Source organism: Anoplophora glabripennis, unplaced genomic scaffold (assembly GCF_000390285.2).
Source record: "Anoplophora glabripennis isolate ALB-LARVAE unplaced genomic scaffold, Agla_2.0 scaffold1200, whole genome shotgun sequence".
NCBI lineage: Eukaryota > Metazoa > Arthropoda > Insecta > Coleoptera > Cerambycidae > Anoplophora > Anoplophora glabripennis.
In genome coordinates, this window is record NW_019417288.1 from 84,128 (window position 1) to 102,304 (window position 18,177).

The following is an 18,177-nucleotide window of genomic DNA, read 5'->3' on the forward strand; positions in this document are numbered from 1 at the left end:
TTTGTCTCCAAATGCAGAACAACAAGATGCCCTTCACTTTGTCACCGTTGACCCGCACTGTCTCCCTTCACATGTATTGTAGGTTGCCTACAATTCATGTAGGTATTTGAAATAAGTACAGGAATATTACACTGGTGGAGCACACAAGTATTAAAGTGCATTTCAAAAAACTAATAACTTGATAAAAAAAAGAATTTCAAATTCGTATTCAGGAGAACACGTACCATTATGCCTAAAAAACTGGCCCCCACTTAAAGTCACACCTTGTATACTCAAACTAACTTATATTAAATATTCAGGCAAGTTGACCAAAATTGCGATTTAAAGGCCCATTTAATAGGACTATTATTTGAATTCAACCAATTTTAATATCGGTAGAACATGGAATAGCATCTCAGGTGTATGTGTTTGAAACTTCTATTATTAATTCAGTTTTAAATACACACGTGTAAAAATGCTTCTTAACAATGTTGTGAGAATGATCATCACGTAAGATGCTGTAAAGGAAAATATATGAACTTGTATGCACACAATGCATGCAAATTTCGCACAGCACATAATTATAGACACATCAAGGGGGGTCTCTCACACAAATACTTTTTGTCTTCTTTTTTGTTCTTATTAACATTTCTCGATGGAGAGATCCAACTATTTTATTTTCGTCAGACTGAAATAAATCGCTTACATATTCAAACATTTTAAAATTAAACATGTATAACTTTAGCTTACTGTTATATATTACAAATTTATAGTCATAGAAAAATTTTATCTCTAGAAATGATGATTGTCCTGAGATAAGGAAGATTAAATGATTAATCATAGGTAGCGAGTAAGGGATTATACCTATTAGAGTACATTGACAATACTATAATACAAGTATCTATTAATTATTTATGGGAAACTGATTTATCTATGTAAAAATAGGAAAATAAATTCAAGTTTGAAATATAGTAAAATTTTCTACGATAAAATTTCTTTAAAAAATCAATTGGAAAATTCTATATTATTTATGGAGGTCAACTTTCTCTGGAATTTTATTGTGAGTCCAATATCGTGCGTCTATAAAGGGTTACAATAATATTTGACATGAACCTGAAATAGGTACACAGTGTACGATAAGTGTATAACAAATTTTAATTGGAAAAAATAGAGAAAATGTAAATGAAGGGATAAAATATCTAGCTAGAATTTTTTTGAATAGCCAAATATTAACTTGTTTTTTTTTTACTTCAAATCTAGAGGCCGTTAAGTTTTTTGTCGTTGGTAGAGTTTTTGAGAAAACGCAGGATATATACATATTTGTTCCATGCCCCTAAAGGTCCAGAGCAAAACAGATTTCAATTTTTTTACTGCGTCATCAGTTACGGACTTAGAATAATCTAATACAATTCTTTTGGCAAATTTGTAACAAACATTTATGACAATTCTGTCATTTCTTTTATGTTGCTAAATTGCCAATACAGCTAAAAATAGTGTAAATATACAATACACTGAATTTAATTCACAAAGCAAATATCTCACTCTTGTGGAGAGTCGTAAGATGGGCTGGATTTGTTTATGCCTGTTGTGTAATTGTTTTATATTCTCACAAAGTAAATGTCATCCGACGCCTTAATTAGAAATTAAATACTTTGTGTCTCTTTCTTGCACATAATGACAAAATAAATATTTTATATAAATCTTTTTAACTAATTATAAAACAGAAAATGGGAAACGACCCTACTGAGCGATCTTTTATAAATTCATTCCTAAAATTTACCTATTCAGTTAATACGGCCCTGTGTATCCATACGTAGTGCATATCATTTACTTGCACCTATAGTAAATTAATAATAAGACACACCTTTTGAAATATCTTAAGTGTTTTGTAAACAAGTAGAAAATAGAACTACTTAGCATTCTACATATTTGAGAATGTGATCTATTGTATAAAAATTTGACTGTAGTGGGTTATTAAATAAACATTTTGGCAACATATAAAATAAATACAATTATTTGCAAATATATAAAACAGTTAAATGAATCAGCATTTAGAAATAAAATGTGTATGTTAATGCTTATTATTTATTAATTATACTTGTATGGTGATATATAAAGGTAAGTTAATATAAGCAATATAAATGCTACTTTTGTTTGTTGAATGTAAATTAGTTATATGATTGAATTATCGAAATCAATTAAATAAAAATATGTTCTTTGTTAATCCATACATAATAAATTAATTCTTTGTTAAGTAGGTAATTCTAGCAGGAATATTTAATAATGCAATATTTGGATTTTTGGTTTAATGATTAGCCGAATTACATAAAAAGAAATTTTCGTTCTACTTTCAGTTTAAGAAATATAATATAATTTGCTTATATCCATTCAAGTTCTGTTAAGAATCTTAAATTCCTGTTTTATTTTTCATTCAGTGCACGAGTTTTTTTATATTCCTTATATAAACAGGTATCAGATGCGGTACGTAATATCAGTTAGTACATTGAAACGTTTAAAAATACAACTCACCATTAACCATGTTGATTTTGAACTAATATACTTAATGTAAAAATAAATCAAATCTTGTTCACAGCCTCACTTCACACGAGAAAAGTTGCCACTGAATCAGGTCCAGTTCTTAAGAAATCTTGAACCATAGAGATAAAATGAACTATGGTCGATACTTTAAAATAACTCGCACAAAGTTTAAATGTAATCTCTACGTACACTGGGATCACCACTCACGTTTTGCGCCCAGTGAAATACATACATAAAATCTACACCGTTCTAGGGCCAGTTATAATGCCCGTTGTTCACTAGTGTTTAAAGGTCTAAAGGTGGTTTCCGTATTAATTTATTAATATTTATGCGAGTTATATATCGGTTCACTCAAACACGTGGCTGCTACAATATTACAAATATATTTCGGATTATAGTTTTGAGCCTGCTTTCATCAGGAATCTAATTCTATACGTTTATCTTAAGAAATCGTAATCAAATAATAGATAGAGCTGATGGTCTAATTGGATCAATTTTACATGTTCTTATATTTTATTTACTTTCTGTTTAACTAGATTTAATTTTATTATTATTATTTTTCCATTACATCAGGTTAGTTAAAAACGACATACAAAAGGATGTACCTACGTGCAGGTTCATTTTATTCGATAAATTAAAGTACATAATACAGGTATAATTCTTGTTTATCTTAGAGTATATTTTATGAAATGCAGACATCCGTTAAATATTTTATTAATTTCCTATTCATAAAAGTAAACAAATTCTAATTTTAGTAAATATAATTCTACAAAAATATTCTGAAACGCTGAATACTTTAGGAAAAGTTCTTGTTTGTTAAAGTATGTCCACTGTTTTAATTAATTAAAAATCAAGACGGTATTAGGTAACAGATTAGTATTGGGATTAAGGGAGTTTTGAACATAAAATCAGATTTGATACAGCTTGATAATCTGTTAATAATTTAAAAATAGCACCTGCGATATACAGGCTGTTCTAAAAGCATGTGAATCTCGTCGAAGGAAAAATGATAATTTTTTATTTTTGTTATCACATACCAATATATGCATTATATATATTTAAAGTTTGCCGCTGCTATATAGAAGATGTCAAGTAAAATGTTACTATTTTATTTTAGTTTCTTTTTATATTTTTAGGTATGTTTAAAACATTTCTATAGTAAGAGACGAAAATAGTATCTTTGGCTTAAAAGAGAAAAAAGAGATACAGAAATGGTTAAGCGAGTAAAAATGTGCAGATTTTATGCCGATCACGGATTCGTTTTTAAATTTAGAAAATTCCGAATAGTTCCGAAAATATTCAAAGGAAACCGATTTTATGCTATTTCTTTTTCTAGTTGTATTTCATTTGTTTTTCAAAATTTTAGTAGAAAAATGTGTTGTCTGATAAATGATGTGAGGGATCGATTTTTGCTGTTTTGCTGTGCTGAATTTTTGCCTCATTAAGAAAGGGGAAATTATTATTAAGTATAATTATAATTATATTAAATAATTTATGGGAAATTTTCTTTATAACGATGTATAATTTATGGAGTGTCCATAAGTAAATAACCAAGATAATGAATATATTTATAATTTTAAAAAAGTCAAGTAGCAATGTGAAGCATTCGAATTTTTTCCATCAATTAATTTAATATTTCTTATTTTAATACTGTTTAACACAACGACCTTTAACAGTAACAAGAGCAACGAACAAATCAACATAAATAAAGCAAAACAAAATTAAATTGTAAATTTAAATTTTATCACAAATACATACCACTACTATTTATACAATTCTGCACTTTTTCATAAATGCTCTGAGTAGCAGACTGAATGTCCAAAGGTGTGAAATATCACTCCTGGAATATTTCTCAGCTCTTCGAATACGACAATGTATTCCCTTGTGTCTCTTTAACATGAAAATAAAAGAAAAAGTCCATTATGGAAATCGAGACTTTTCGGTATCCAAGTAATTGGACCACCATGTAATGGTATGCACTACAAACGTTTGTGATAAAATTTGAATGTACCATTTAATTTTGTTTTGTTTTATCTATGTTGTTTTGTTCGTTGCGTTTGTTATTGTTATGTAAATAAAGGTTGCTGTATTAAAAAGTATTAAATATAAGAAATATTAAATTAATTTACCGAAAAAAATCAAATGCTTTACATGGTTACCTGACTTTTATACTAAAATTATAATTATATACAATATATTGATTGATTTATGAAAACCCCATAATGGTCCAACCAAATTACACTCGGAGAAAAAAAAAATTGTTACCGGGAATTTTATAAGTGGAAATGGTAAAAGGGCTTATAATAAACCTAAAAAAAATAAATGCGTGAGCAGGGGCGGCGGAGGGTTGATTTGGGGGGTTGAAAAGTTATGAAAAATTGTATCATTGGGATTTCTGGCGAAAGTTGACGTCAAACAAAAAAGTATGCAATACAAAAGTTGTAGATCATGCAAAAATTTTGTAGAGGTCGTTTTTTACACAACCTCAAAATTTCCGAGAAAATTGCGAATAACAGGTTTTTTCTGATATTTCGTTTTTATTTCTCATTTCCGCAAAAATAATTTAATTTTGACGAAACTTGGTGAAAATATACCTTTCTCTGTCTTAAATAACCTCAAATTTTTTTAGATAAAAAAATCAAGAAGTTTCTGAGATATTCATTTTTTTCGGCGCGAAACACTTTTTTTTCAAAGAAAAATTCTACTTAAAAAAATCATCGTACAGAGTTCCGCCAGTAATCATTTTTTTCGTTTTGACATATACTTTTTGGCGAAATAAAAAAAATTGTAATCACAGTTCAAAAACATGCTCAAAAATGCAAAAAAAAGAAAAGTGACTTGCAACAATGAATTTTTCAGTAATTGTTGATAATTTGTTTAAATTAAAAAACGTTCAAAAACTGATTACACCATTCAATTCCAAGGAAAAAAATAAAAAAAACTCATTGTTTGACCCAAAACTTTATTTTTGTGCAGTATTGCTATAAACATCTAAGTCGAATTACAAATGCACAAATGATAAATAATCTCTGGATGATTTGAGATTTCAGCAATACAAAGTAGGTATTAACTGCAAAGTCTACTGTTGACGCGAAATCCGAAAACCCGAAATTTTACAAAATCGTTTTATTTTCTTTCTGGCTTTATTTGAAAACGAATCTTAAATAAATTGCATATTTACATTGCCACATTTTTCGCTCTATCCAATGGCGTCAACATTTTTGCAATCCGACGTTTCGTCTTCGAGGGGCTATCATCAGATTAATTTTTTAAAAATATATCGCTGTTATTTTTATGACAAAATCTAGTCATTTTTAATTCTGTATTAAATGATATTACTATTGTAATCGCTTAGAAAGGTTTTTAGCTATTATTAAAAATTTTTCCTGAGTACGGCTCTGAACGCGTTCAAAATACCTGTATCTATTGGAGGAGAGAGAGAGAGAGAGAGAGGAGAGGAGAGAATAAAAATCAATACAGTACAAAATGTCCAACAATTTTTTTTAATCCATAATTTAAAAAGTTGTAAGTACCTAATAAAAAAATAATACGAATTTATGAAATATTTTATTATTTCTAATTAGTATTGCTAACAGTAGTAAAAAATTGTTGGATATTTTGTGGGTATTGATTTTTATACTGTTGTGACTTCATCCAATACACAGACCACCTAGACTGGCCGTGTCTAATTCCAATGCACGGGTACTAGTCACAGACCACCTAGACTGGCTTATAGAGCGACTTTGGTGAAAACACTTTGGAGCCTGATTTGGAGCCCAGCGCTCAGTCGTGTCCTAGCATTTGACTTGTACGCATCGCTGTGATTTCGATAATTAGACGTTTTATCATGGGCAAGTGTATTGTAAAACATTGTATAGATACAAGTGATCGAGTTGGTGAAGAGAATAAAGTAAATAATTACTAAAAATATTTTACAGTAATTCATTCATTATTTTATAATAACAATATCACGTTAGTCACTACACTATGTGGGCGAACAAAATTATAAAGCTAACCCTGGAAACTTGTGACGTTAACCGAAAAATGGCGTACATATTTACCTTTTATATATTACTTTTTTTTACTTACCTAAAGAAGGAAACTTTTCGCCTCTCTTCACCAACTCGATCACTTCTATTTATACAATGTTTTACAATACACTTGCCCACGATAAAACGTCTAATTATCGAAGTCACAGCGATGCGTACACGTCAAATGCTAGGACACGACTGAGTGCTGGGCTCCAAATCAGGCCCCAAAGTGTTTTCACCAAAGTCGCTTTATAAGCCAGTCTAGATGGTTTATGATCCAATAGATATTTTGAAAGCGTTCAGAGCCGTACTCTGGAAAAATTTTAAATTATAGCCAAAACAAGCTAAAAACTTTTGAAGCGATTATAATAGTAATATTCTCTAATTCAGAATTAAAAATGACTAGATTTTGTCATAAAAATAGCAGCGACGTATTTAAAAAATTAACCCGATGATGGCCCCTCGAAGACGAAACGTCGGATTGCAAAAATGTTGACGCCATTATATAGAGCGAAAAAAGTGGCATTGTAAATATGTAATTTATTTTAAAATTCGTTTTCAAATAAAGTCAGAAAAAATTAAACAATTTTGCAAAATTTCAGGTTTTCCCGGATATCTCCGGAACTACCCGGAATTTTAAAACTTTCTAAACAGCATATGGTTAGATATAAAAAACACAAAATTTAAAAAATAAGTACACTAATCGATCCTACGGAAAAAAATTATTATTTATTTTATTTATTCACTATTCGACTTCACTATGTTTATAGCAATACTGTACAAAAATAGTTTTGTTAAAACAATGAGACCGTTTTTTTTTATTTTTTTCCATAGAATTGAATGGTGTAATCAGTTTTTGAAAGTTTTTTTAATTTAAACAAATTATCAGCACTGAAAAATTCATTGTTGCAAGTCACTTTTATTTTTTGCATTTTTGAGCATGTTTTTGAACTGTGATTACAAATTTTTTTATTTCACTAAAAAGTATGTCAAAACGAAAAAAATGATTACCGGCAGAACTCTGCACGATGATTTTTTTAAGTAGAATTTTTCTTTGAAAAAAAAGTGTTTCAGGCTGAAAAAAATGAATATCTCAAAAACTTCTTGATTTTTTACCTAAAAAATTTTGAGGTTATTTAAGCCAGAGAAAGGTATACTTTCACCAAGTTTCGTCAAAATTAAATTATTTTTGCGGAAATGAGAAATATAACACGAAAAATCAGAAAAAAAAAGTTTTTCGCATTTTTCTCGGAAATTTTGAGGTTATGTTAAAAAGTGACTTCTACAAAAGTTTTAGATTTTTGCATGATCTACAACTTTTGTATTAGATACTTTTTTGTTTGACCTCAACTTTCGCCAGAAATCCCAATGATATAATTTTTCATAACTTTTCAACCTCCCAAATCAACCCTCCACCGCCCCTGCTCACGAATTTATTTTTTTTTCGTTTATTATAAGCCCCTTTACCATTTCCACTTATGAAAGTCCAGGTAACAATTTTCTTTTTTTTTCCTCTAAATGAGTTATTTTGATCAATGGCGATGAATCGTACTAATGTGTACAAGTGGTGTCGTGAATATAAAGTTGCTAGAACGAATGTTCATGATGAACAAAGGAGTGGCTGACCCTCAATCGTGACTGATGTGATGGTGAACAAGATCGAAGAAATGCATCGTCCGACTTCGAACGAGATGAACGCAGTGTTTTCACAAATCTCTATATTTCTTCTACATAAATATTAACGAAGTACGCTTGTTGCAGGACAATGCACGTCCACACACAGTCAATGCCACAAAGCAACTTTTGTATTCATTCGGTTGGAACATCATCAACCGCCCCGCTCATTGTCCTGACATGGCCCTTTTGATTCTCATCGTTCCTCTTCTATGAAGGTGTTTATAGGTAGAATAAGATTTTCTACCGATGATGAGGTCTTCAGTGCCGTGAAACAATGGGCCCGATAGGCGGCGGGAGATTTTTTTTTACCAAGGTACCAGGAAGCTAATCCCTCGGCTCACAAAGTGTATTGAGATTGAAGGCGACTATGTCGAAAAATAGTGTTTGATGTACCTACATTTCTCAATATGTAAATTTTTCATAAACAGGGTAGGAAAGTACCGATGGTCTATCTGAAGTTACGTGAGAGCGATAAAGTAAGCCATAGAAATCCATGCGATAGAGAAAGATGGCTATAATGAAGGCGTCTCATAGTCACCGCCTGTTTCGCCCTTCCACAAATAAGATCCACTTCTTATTTGTGGAAGGGCGAAATGGGCGTTGACTATTAGACGCCTTCATTATAGCCATCCTTGTCTATCACATGGATTTCTATGGCTTACTTTATCGCTCTCACGTAACTTCTGATAGACCATCGGTACTTTCCTACACTGAATATACTGCCGTTCGATTTATTACTCTTACTTTGGGATATGCCTCGTATAGTATAATACACGTCAGCACGGCTAACTAATATGTACCATCTTTAAATAAATGGAGAAAGCGTGTTTTTAAGTAAATTAATTGAGAAAATCTTTTGATTCTGGTAACGCAATATGGTTTTATTCAATTGACGCGCGTACTTGAATGCAAATACTTTACTGTAATCGAATATTTTGTAATAATTTAGGATGAAATACATAAATTAATTAATTAATTAATGATTTTAGTTGATGTTTAATAACACCTATACGCTATAAACAATATATTTGAAAATGTGTGATTAAATTTACAATAAAAGAAGCATTTGGTGGCTATTGTCATAGGCTAATTTAATGATTATAAATATATTATCTACTTTACGGCTACTTTAATTTAATTTGCAACATCGCTACAAGAAAAGAAATATACAATTGTAATAGCAGAGGTTTGTAATATAGAACTTAATATTAGTGAACAATGAATATTGCAATTATACAGGATGTCCTAAAGTTAGCCGGCAATATTTTATCAGGTATTAAATAGTTTTTTTGAACCTAATTGCAGTAGTCAAAGAAAAAGGTACCTATATTTGTTATGCGTTAATTTGCGAATGTTTATAATTTAGGTCATTATACATAATATGTATAATTTTTATATTTTTATAATCCAGGATTCAATTTCTACATATAAATCCAAACTTTATGACTGTTATATCTTATAAAATTGAAAAAATATAGGATAGGTAGTTTTAAAAAACTGGTTGATTATTAAAGTACTTGGATATAATTACTTAATTCGATTTGACCTTCGACAACAAACTATGTCTTGACGTGAAATTAACTTGATCACAAGTAGCTTAATTATCATATCAAGCCCTGACTTTTTAATGATGATGCGACTAAAAATAAAAGAAATAGCTAGTATGGACAGAGGAATGCTTCCTAAGGGGCAACAGCCTCTTAGAAGTGATCTTTTGGGATATATTTTTCCAGATATTTTCGAAACCGTCCCAAATAAAACAATTATATTTTGACTATTAAATTTTAAATCTAATAGTCAAAATATACTATTAAAAAAATTCAGGTAACAAAAAAAATCAGAAATTTTGTAGTAATTTTTGATAGGTTGTGAAAAATGGTCGATCGAGATAAAAGAACAGTTTAAAGTTTCCAGTCTCTAGTTTTAAGATCTTTTGACAAAAAAATTTTTAGAGCTTCGGTTACTGTGCAATCATAGGAAATAGCGCGAGAGAAAAAAATTCCAAATGTTTTTATTTATTTTTAATGGTCCACGAGCTCAGGAAATTTTGTTTCACCTAGACTGATGCATGGGTCAGATAGTTTGAATATTTAGCTTTAGCTTGGTTTTTTGTTGAGATATCCGACTTTGAATGAAAAAAGATCTTATTGTCTTTGATTTATCATGAGTAAATTTAAGAGCGGTTTTGAAAACTTGGATAAATTCTCCATAAGGTTCTTTCATGGTTTTTGATAAAAAAAATAGTTCATCCTTCATAATAATTTAAAAAAAGTTAAAAAAATACTTTTTACGGTTTTTTAGAAAATCTACCGCTAATTTAGAAACATTGATGTTTCTCTGTTCCAAACGATCAAAATTTTGAGAAGAATTAAGGAACATTTTTAGGTATTGCTCCTGATCATTAAGTAATCATTATTAAAATGAAAAATATATTTTCTCGACTTTTCCCACGATTTTACATTAGATATTGTTAGAATTAAATTAAAAATCTATAAATTTTCAGAAAAAAAATTAATAATAGATAATTTTTCATAATTTTTAAAATTTGACTGTAATTACTTTAATGTCTGGAAACCAAAAAAAGATTATGTGATTATGACAATTAAAAAAGAATTAGTTAAACTAACATTAAAATTAGAAATGTTGAATTGAATTAGGTACATTATATTTATATATACAGGGTGAGTCATTAATAATGGTACACAGCTTAATGGCAAATTGTTAACGTCAAAATATAGCGATTGAGCCAACCATGCCTTAATCAATTGTTGCTCATTTTCGTTCTACAGGGCGTTAAAGTTGAAAAAATATTTTCTTTTTTTATCTATACCTATGTGTCAGAAATACATTTTAATTTCCTATACTTCTCTTTTTCTTTAAGCAGCATTGTATATCTTTAGTAAAGTAACAAGGATATTTATTCCTATAAGATTGTTTAATATTAAATTTCTTAACAGTTCTATCAAATACATCATTAATTATATCATAAAATTTAGCCACAGCCAGATCTACATCCCATTGGCAGGTTACTTCAGACCAATCACAATTCTGCATTATATAGCTCATCTTCAAAAAGTTTGCTTTTTTAAAGTTATGTGAAAGTTTAGCATTTGTTTCCGAATTATTAGGTCCCAATTGATCACCAGAATCAATATATGCATAATAAAATCTTTAATTGCTGTAATGTTTGTCTTAATTCTTAATTCAGGCTTGGTATCTTAAGACCTGCTAATTTTCTAATTTAATTCCCGCCGAATCTCGAAAACTAAAAACGTCTGTATCTCGAAAACGGTTTAGTTTATCGATTTGTAACTAGTATACCCTTTTTTATTTAAAATTGAATGTAGTTCAATAATTTGTACTTAAAAAATTCAAAATTGTAAAATACAAAAAGTTACACAGATTTTTACATTGATAGAACCGTATAACTAGCGCCCTCTAGACGTGACCCCAACACTGTTTGCATATTCGTATTTGCTTCCTCAAAAAACGTAAAACTACAAATTTTCAAAACAATCGGTCCATACATACTTAAAATATAGATAAAAAGGAAAAATATTTTTCAACATTAACACCCTGTAGAACGAAAAGGAGCAATAATTGATTAAGGCATGTTTGGCTCAATCACTATATTTTGACGTTAACAATATGCCATTAAGCTGTGTACCATTATTAATGACTCACCCTGTATACAGAAGGTTTTATTTATGTTTAATATACGTTTTGATTTTCTTAAACAGTCGATTTATGATCAGTTACTAATCGTTGATTATAAATATTGGCTGCTTTAATTAACGTTACAAATGTTAGAATTTTGTTTTATTCATGTGAATTAAATGTTGATTTTACTAAAATTAATATTTCATTGATACGTCTCACTGAAAATGTATTCTATATTAAGGTTATTTCGAAGTCTCGAAGTCTCGGGACGTCCTTTTGGAAATGTCGAGACTTCCAAACCTCTACCCTGGACCCTTCTAAATTAATAACAATTTGGAAATTTTTCGCGCTAATTCCGATCATATTATGCTTATCTTCATTTCCAATATTTGCCAAAACGGAAACGTTTTTGAACATTACTGTAATTTTTTAGTATAATATTCATTTGGAGATTTGGTTGTTCATATGCGTTTTTAAGAATTAATTTGTCATAATGAAATTAAAAGTGTAATAATGTTTTAATTTTGACGCAACAACTTATCGAATTAGTACAGAGTGTACGATAATTCTATAAACATAGAAATCTAAATAAAAAATTTGAGATATTTGGAACGAATACATTGAAGATTAATTTTTCCAGACAAAACGTCTGAATCTGATTGGGGCTGAGGCAGTACAGTATTGGGGGTCATGAAGGCTTGCTAAAAATGTAATAAAATTTCCAGGGTCGTATTTAAAAAATGAAGTTGATGATCCTGGAGAGACGAAACGTTACATATAAAAATTGATTATGCCATTCGATAGAGGGCAAAAAGTTACCATGCGAAAGTGTTTTTTTTTTCAATATCTCCTCAAACAAGGCTGAAATGAAACAAAAACGGATTTCCAAAATTTCAGTTTTTTTTCAAATATTTTGAAAACATCATGTTAGCCTTGATATTTTAGATGCATTATGTTGGTCCCCTGATTATGCAACTTTGCCCCCATTTAAGCTACTTCGTATCTCTTACCGTTTCCGAGATCCGTGTAGTGAGAAGCGAATTTGTAACAGCTTGTATGGTTTTGTATGGAATAGCATATATAGTAAATTGCCTCCATGGCTTTGCTGGCACTCTTTTGTCGAAATTTTCCATGACCGTTTTGAACAAATGCGGCTGAATTTCGTTATTACAGTGCTCAATTTTCTCCTTCAACTCGTGGGCTTGTTGGGATAAACCTTAAATTTCAAAAAACCCCAAAGAAAAAATCCAAGGGCGTTAAATCAATTTTGATCAGGAAAATGGGAAATTACACGACCAGGAAATAATTCATACCGTAATTGAATTGTTTCTCAGGCTGTATGGCATGTGGCACCGTCTTGTTGAAACCACGTGTCATCTACATCCATATCTTGCCATTTAAGTACAAAAAACTGGATTATCATGTCGCGATAGCGAGCACCATTATTTGTTGTTGCCTGACCAGCTGCATTTTCGAAGAAGAATGGTCCGATGACGTCTTCAGCCCAAAATCCGCACCAAACAGGACATGTTGTGGATGGATTTGTTTCTTAGCAATCACTCGTGAATTTTCTGAATTCCAAATGGGACAATTTTGTCGATTAATGAAGCCATTAAAATGAAAACGAGTCTCATTGCTCAAGATGATTTTGATTAAAAAATCAACGTCTACTTGTTGTTGCTCCATAATCCATTCCTAGTAGGCTTCAGTAATCAATTGAACTTTGTAAGCATGATGGTGCAAATCTTTCGTGAGAATACACTGTAGAGAGCGTCTCGAAATGTTCAATTCTTGACGACGGCGACAGTGCCGAATTGATGTTCAATTCAAACAATAGTGTAACGCTCCATTTTTGGGGCACCCACTATAAGAAGTTTGATTACCTAACATGATAAATAAATTATATACCTACTAATTAATTAGTTATTTTAAGTGTTAACAGTTTATACCTTCAATAGTCTTTACATATTTTTAGCTCATAAAATTTTTAAATGAATTTTACTCCAAAAGGGTGAAACCTATTGAAGTAGTAGGATAGTACCTTGCAACTGTAAAACTGTCTAAATTTCCGTTTTGGTTTTAGCACAAACAATTGCATGGTATGAATATGAAAAAAAAATAAGCAATATTTATCCAGAACCTTCCACATTATAATTGTAATGCTCATTTCCAAATTTCATTATTATATTTCCAACGGTTCTGGAGATATCTGGAAAAAACAACGTTCGGGGGCTTTCTTTAAAGGCCGATGGTCCTCTTAGGAGACATTTCTACGTCATATTCATATAAAGTTTTTCTTTTACTTTTGGTTAAGAATGTGTTAGTAAAATATTGAAAGCTAATTTCGGAACATCTTGTACATTTTGATAAGCAAACAACATAAAAAAAACAGTATGTGGGAATTGTTGTTTGTTATGTAATGCAACATAATTTGTGTATGTCATGGACACGCGGATATGCTAGATGAGTTAACATTATTGAGGCTGTGGGCTGTGATAAGTGATACGAAGTGTTCAAAATACTTTTTGCACTGATTCCCGAATTTTAATTCTAATCCCAAGTCATTGTTTACATAATAAGCTGGAAAAAACCTAATAAATATATATATATACAGGGTGGTCCAGTTTCCGATGCGGAAACTTCAGGGACCGATAGAGATTCAAAAAATAATATGAGTTTGATATATATAAACTATATTCAAAAAATCCTTCGTTAAGGAAATACAGGGTGTTCAAGATTGGTCTAAAAATATCAATTAATTATTGACAAACGTCTAAAAATATTTCAATTAAATTTTGTAGACGTTAACTATCATTGAAATAGTATGTTTTGCAATGTAAAACATTATTTTTAGTTTTGCCAGTTGCGTTCGTACTAGCACGTTACTGGATATTTCTACAGAAAAAATTTTATGTAAAAGCCACTGCTTTTACATAAAATAAATATCAGTTTTGGATTCTTTATTCAATTTGGAAGAAAAAAGCTCTCTTTCGATTTTTCTGTACGACTCAGCATTTTCAAAGTGATCTTTGAAAAACAATTGAATAAGTACCACCACAAAATAACAAATTTTTCTGTCAAATTAATTAATAACTGTGTCACATTTAGTTAGCTCTCTAGTAATTTGATTTGTAATTATTGTTATTGTTATAGTTATTATTAGTGTTATCCTGAAATAGTATATTACGTAATAAGTGTTGTAAAAAGCATTTTACGCACGAATGGAAAAGTTACGCACGACGCCGCGTAGCGTATGTGTGCGTAATTGCATTACACCACGTATTACGTACTATACTTTACCTACGACCACTACTTTAAATACTTAAAAACATACCGTCTGCGATCAATGCAAGATTCCTATTACACAGCTTGGTAAAAAAATCGTACAGTTTTCCTAGTAACCGCCTAGCAACGGTCAATACAAACAGTATTGTATTGGCCGTTGCTAGGCAGTTGCTAGGAAAACTGTGCGTTTTTTTTACCGTACGTAATAGGAATTTTACATTGATCGCAGCAGATTTTTGTCCAGCATTAATTAAATCTGTTGTTTTTCCTATTACAATTTCATTAACATAAAAATTGAAATGAAATTTACATTATATGTAAAAGGGTTTTTTATTTATTTACTCGAAAATGCTGAGCCGTACAGAAAAATCGAAAGTCAGCTTTTTTCTTCCAAATTGAATGAAGAATCCAAAACAATTTTTATTTTATGCGAAAGCAGTGGCGTACCAATTTTTTCTTTAGAAATATCCAGTAACGTGCTAGTACGAACGCCACTGGCAAAACTAAAAATAATGTTTTACATTGCAAAACATGCTGTTTCAATGGTAGTTAACGTCTACAAAATTTAATTGAAATATCTTTAGCCGTTTGTCAATAATTAATAAATTTGATTTTTTTAAACCAATCTTGAACACCCTGTATTTCCTTAACGAAGCATTTTTCGAATATAGTTTATATATCAAACTCATATTATTTTTTGAATTTCTATCGGTCCCTGAAGTTTCCTGGACAAGCCTGTATATATAGGCAATGTCATGAACACATTTTACAAATATATGTATCTATTTTATGAGGCTGTCGACAACAATTTTTTTAATTTTCAGCCTTGAAGTTTTACAAAAAATAAAACATTTAATGATGTTGTAGAAATTAGTATTAATTATATATTGCTATCTGACTAACTTTTATATTGAATAACTGTCAGGCATGAGCTCTTTTCCGGAAAATAAGTATATAGAAAAAAAATATATGTATAAGGTGTAAATAAATAAGTACGTAAATATCAAGGAGATGAATGAACAAATATGATGTAGGTATTACTCAAAATTATTTTATAGAATACCAACTAATAAATATTTACTAGTAACTGCCAACTCCAAAGCCATCTTGTGCGACCGAAAATAATAAAAATCTAAATTTTTTCAAAAATGTTGCTGTATCTTAAAAACTAACAATTTTAGGTGTAGAAGCTTAATAAATGTTGAAGTGGACCGATATGTGAATAAAATAGAACAATAAATACAGGGAGTTCAATTTGAAAAATTTTAGAAAATCAAGTTTGAACTTTCTAAAAATGATCGTATTATAAAAATTGTCATATAAAATATCGATATTAGGTAATGTAGGAGCCTTTGTCTAATATTTACCTATAACTCTATCTAATATTTTTTGCAAGTGTTAGTAGTTGAAAGTTAATACAACTTCTTCGAGGTCATGTTTTTTCCAAAATTCGAAGAATTTTCTACATAACTTTTGCAACCCCGCACTAAAATGTTAAACTGTTTCTATTGTCATATATAGAATTTCCTCAGAAATTCATATGTTTAATTGTTTAACAATACAGGGTGTCCGGAAAGGTCATGTCAAAAATGAATATTGTATATGTTAACAAGAATACTTGTCTGTTAATTCTATTCAATAAACCTTTTAACATATCTTCCACGGTTTGATTGAAAAAACCCTGTCATCAAACTCAAGAACTTTTGGAGCTCACAGCTCACAGGCTCGCTTGACGAGGCTCCTGTAAAGGCAGCCATTCCTTGACGCGGCAATTACTAGTGCCTAGCAACCACTACTCGCTTCACGAGACATACCACCCGAGGTAGCCTAGCCTGAGGTGAAGACCCTGTTCGATAGCCCCCTGCATCGAAACAGCGGTAAACTCCAGGCTCCTTTTTGAGACCTGCGATACCGTCCGAGACTGACCACCTCCGACGAAGATCCTGTTCGATAGCCTCCTGCATTGACACAGCGATACACCAGGCTCCTTCAGAGACCTGCGTACCGCCCGAGGTAGCCCAACCTGAGGCGAAGATCCTGTTCGATCGCCCCCTGCATCGAAACAGCGATACCTTCCAGGCTCCTTTAGAGATCGCATCTCGTTCGGGTGCCATAGCATGCGAAAACCCCTTAGCCGACTATGTCGTAGGTGACGTAGCCGGCTCTTTCCATCTAAGCAATTCTGGTACATCGCCAGTCCACTCTCATGATTTCCCCCAAACATTCGATCACCGCCTAAGTGGTCCTTATTTAGAAAGTCTAGTCCGACACGGCGCTCGACGTGGGGCTCGACCATATTCGTCGAGATCTCCCCCATGAGCTCGCGTCCTAGACACCACGTCTGTAGGCCATATCCACCACAGACCACAGTCGTTTGAGAACCTAATGCGACCTGGCGTCCCAAGTGAAGATCCATTTGAACTCCTTGTATCTCTACCGCGGACCCAGGTCGAGGAAACCAATAATTCAGATCATAATTCACGACATGGCGCTCGACATGGGTTTCGAATCTCTGCTTCGACGTCTTCGCGGCGAGCCCAGGTTGTTGAATCACCCCAAAATTCTCAACAATTAGGCATAAAAGATCAAAGAACTCGACAATGTAGTACTTCATATAATTTTTTTTTCCTATCGGGCTTCGCTGTGGAGTTATTCGCCTTCAAAGAAAGAAGTTTGAAAAACAAATTTCAATTATAACTTCTAAGTCGTTACCATGACAGTAGTTGTTCTAGGAGAGTTCTAACGCACTTCAAGGTCACTCCAGGCTACCACCAGGCTGCCGCCATCCGGAGCTGGCACCAGGTCTCTAGCAGCAGCTCCAAGGTCACGCTGAAGAAGTGTCAGTGAGGTGCGGGGGTGGGGGATCTGGATTGCAGAAGAAGAAGCCGGGGTCCGTCATCGGCAATGACCAGGAGGTCTGCATCGAGGAGCGTGACGTCAGAGGCGGCACCAGGTGTGTGCATGAGCAGCGGCGGGGGGCAGCGGGGTGCAGGTGCGGAATGCAGAA

At 31.7% G+C, this 18,177-nt stretch overlaps 1 protein-coding gene across 1 annotated transcript in view; it reads right to left on the minus strand.

Annotated features, from left to right (window-relative positions):
* Nucleotides 1-2,813, minus strand: part of LOC108914756 (aquaporin AQPAn.G) — a 62,134-nt gene extending 59,321 nt beyond the window's left edge. Inside the window, exon 1 of the mRNA XM_018720635.1 lies at nt 2,509-2,813. Coding sequence (XP_018576151.1) covers nt 2,509-2,518 — 10 coding nt within the window. The 5' untranslated portion in view covers nt 2,519-2,813. The remainder of the gene's footprint in view (nt 1-2,508) is intronic.
* Between the last annotated feature and the right edge of the window lie 15,364 nt (nt 2,814-18,177).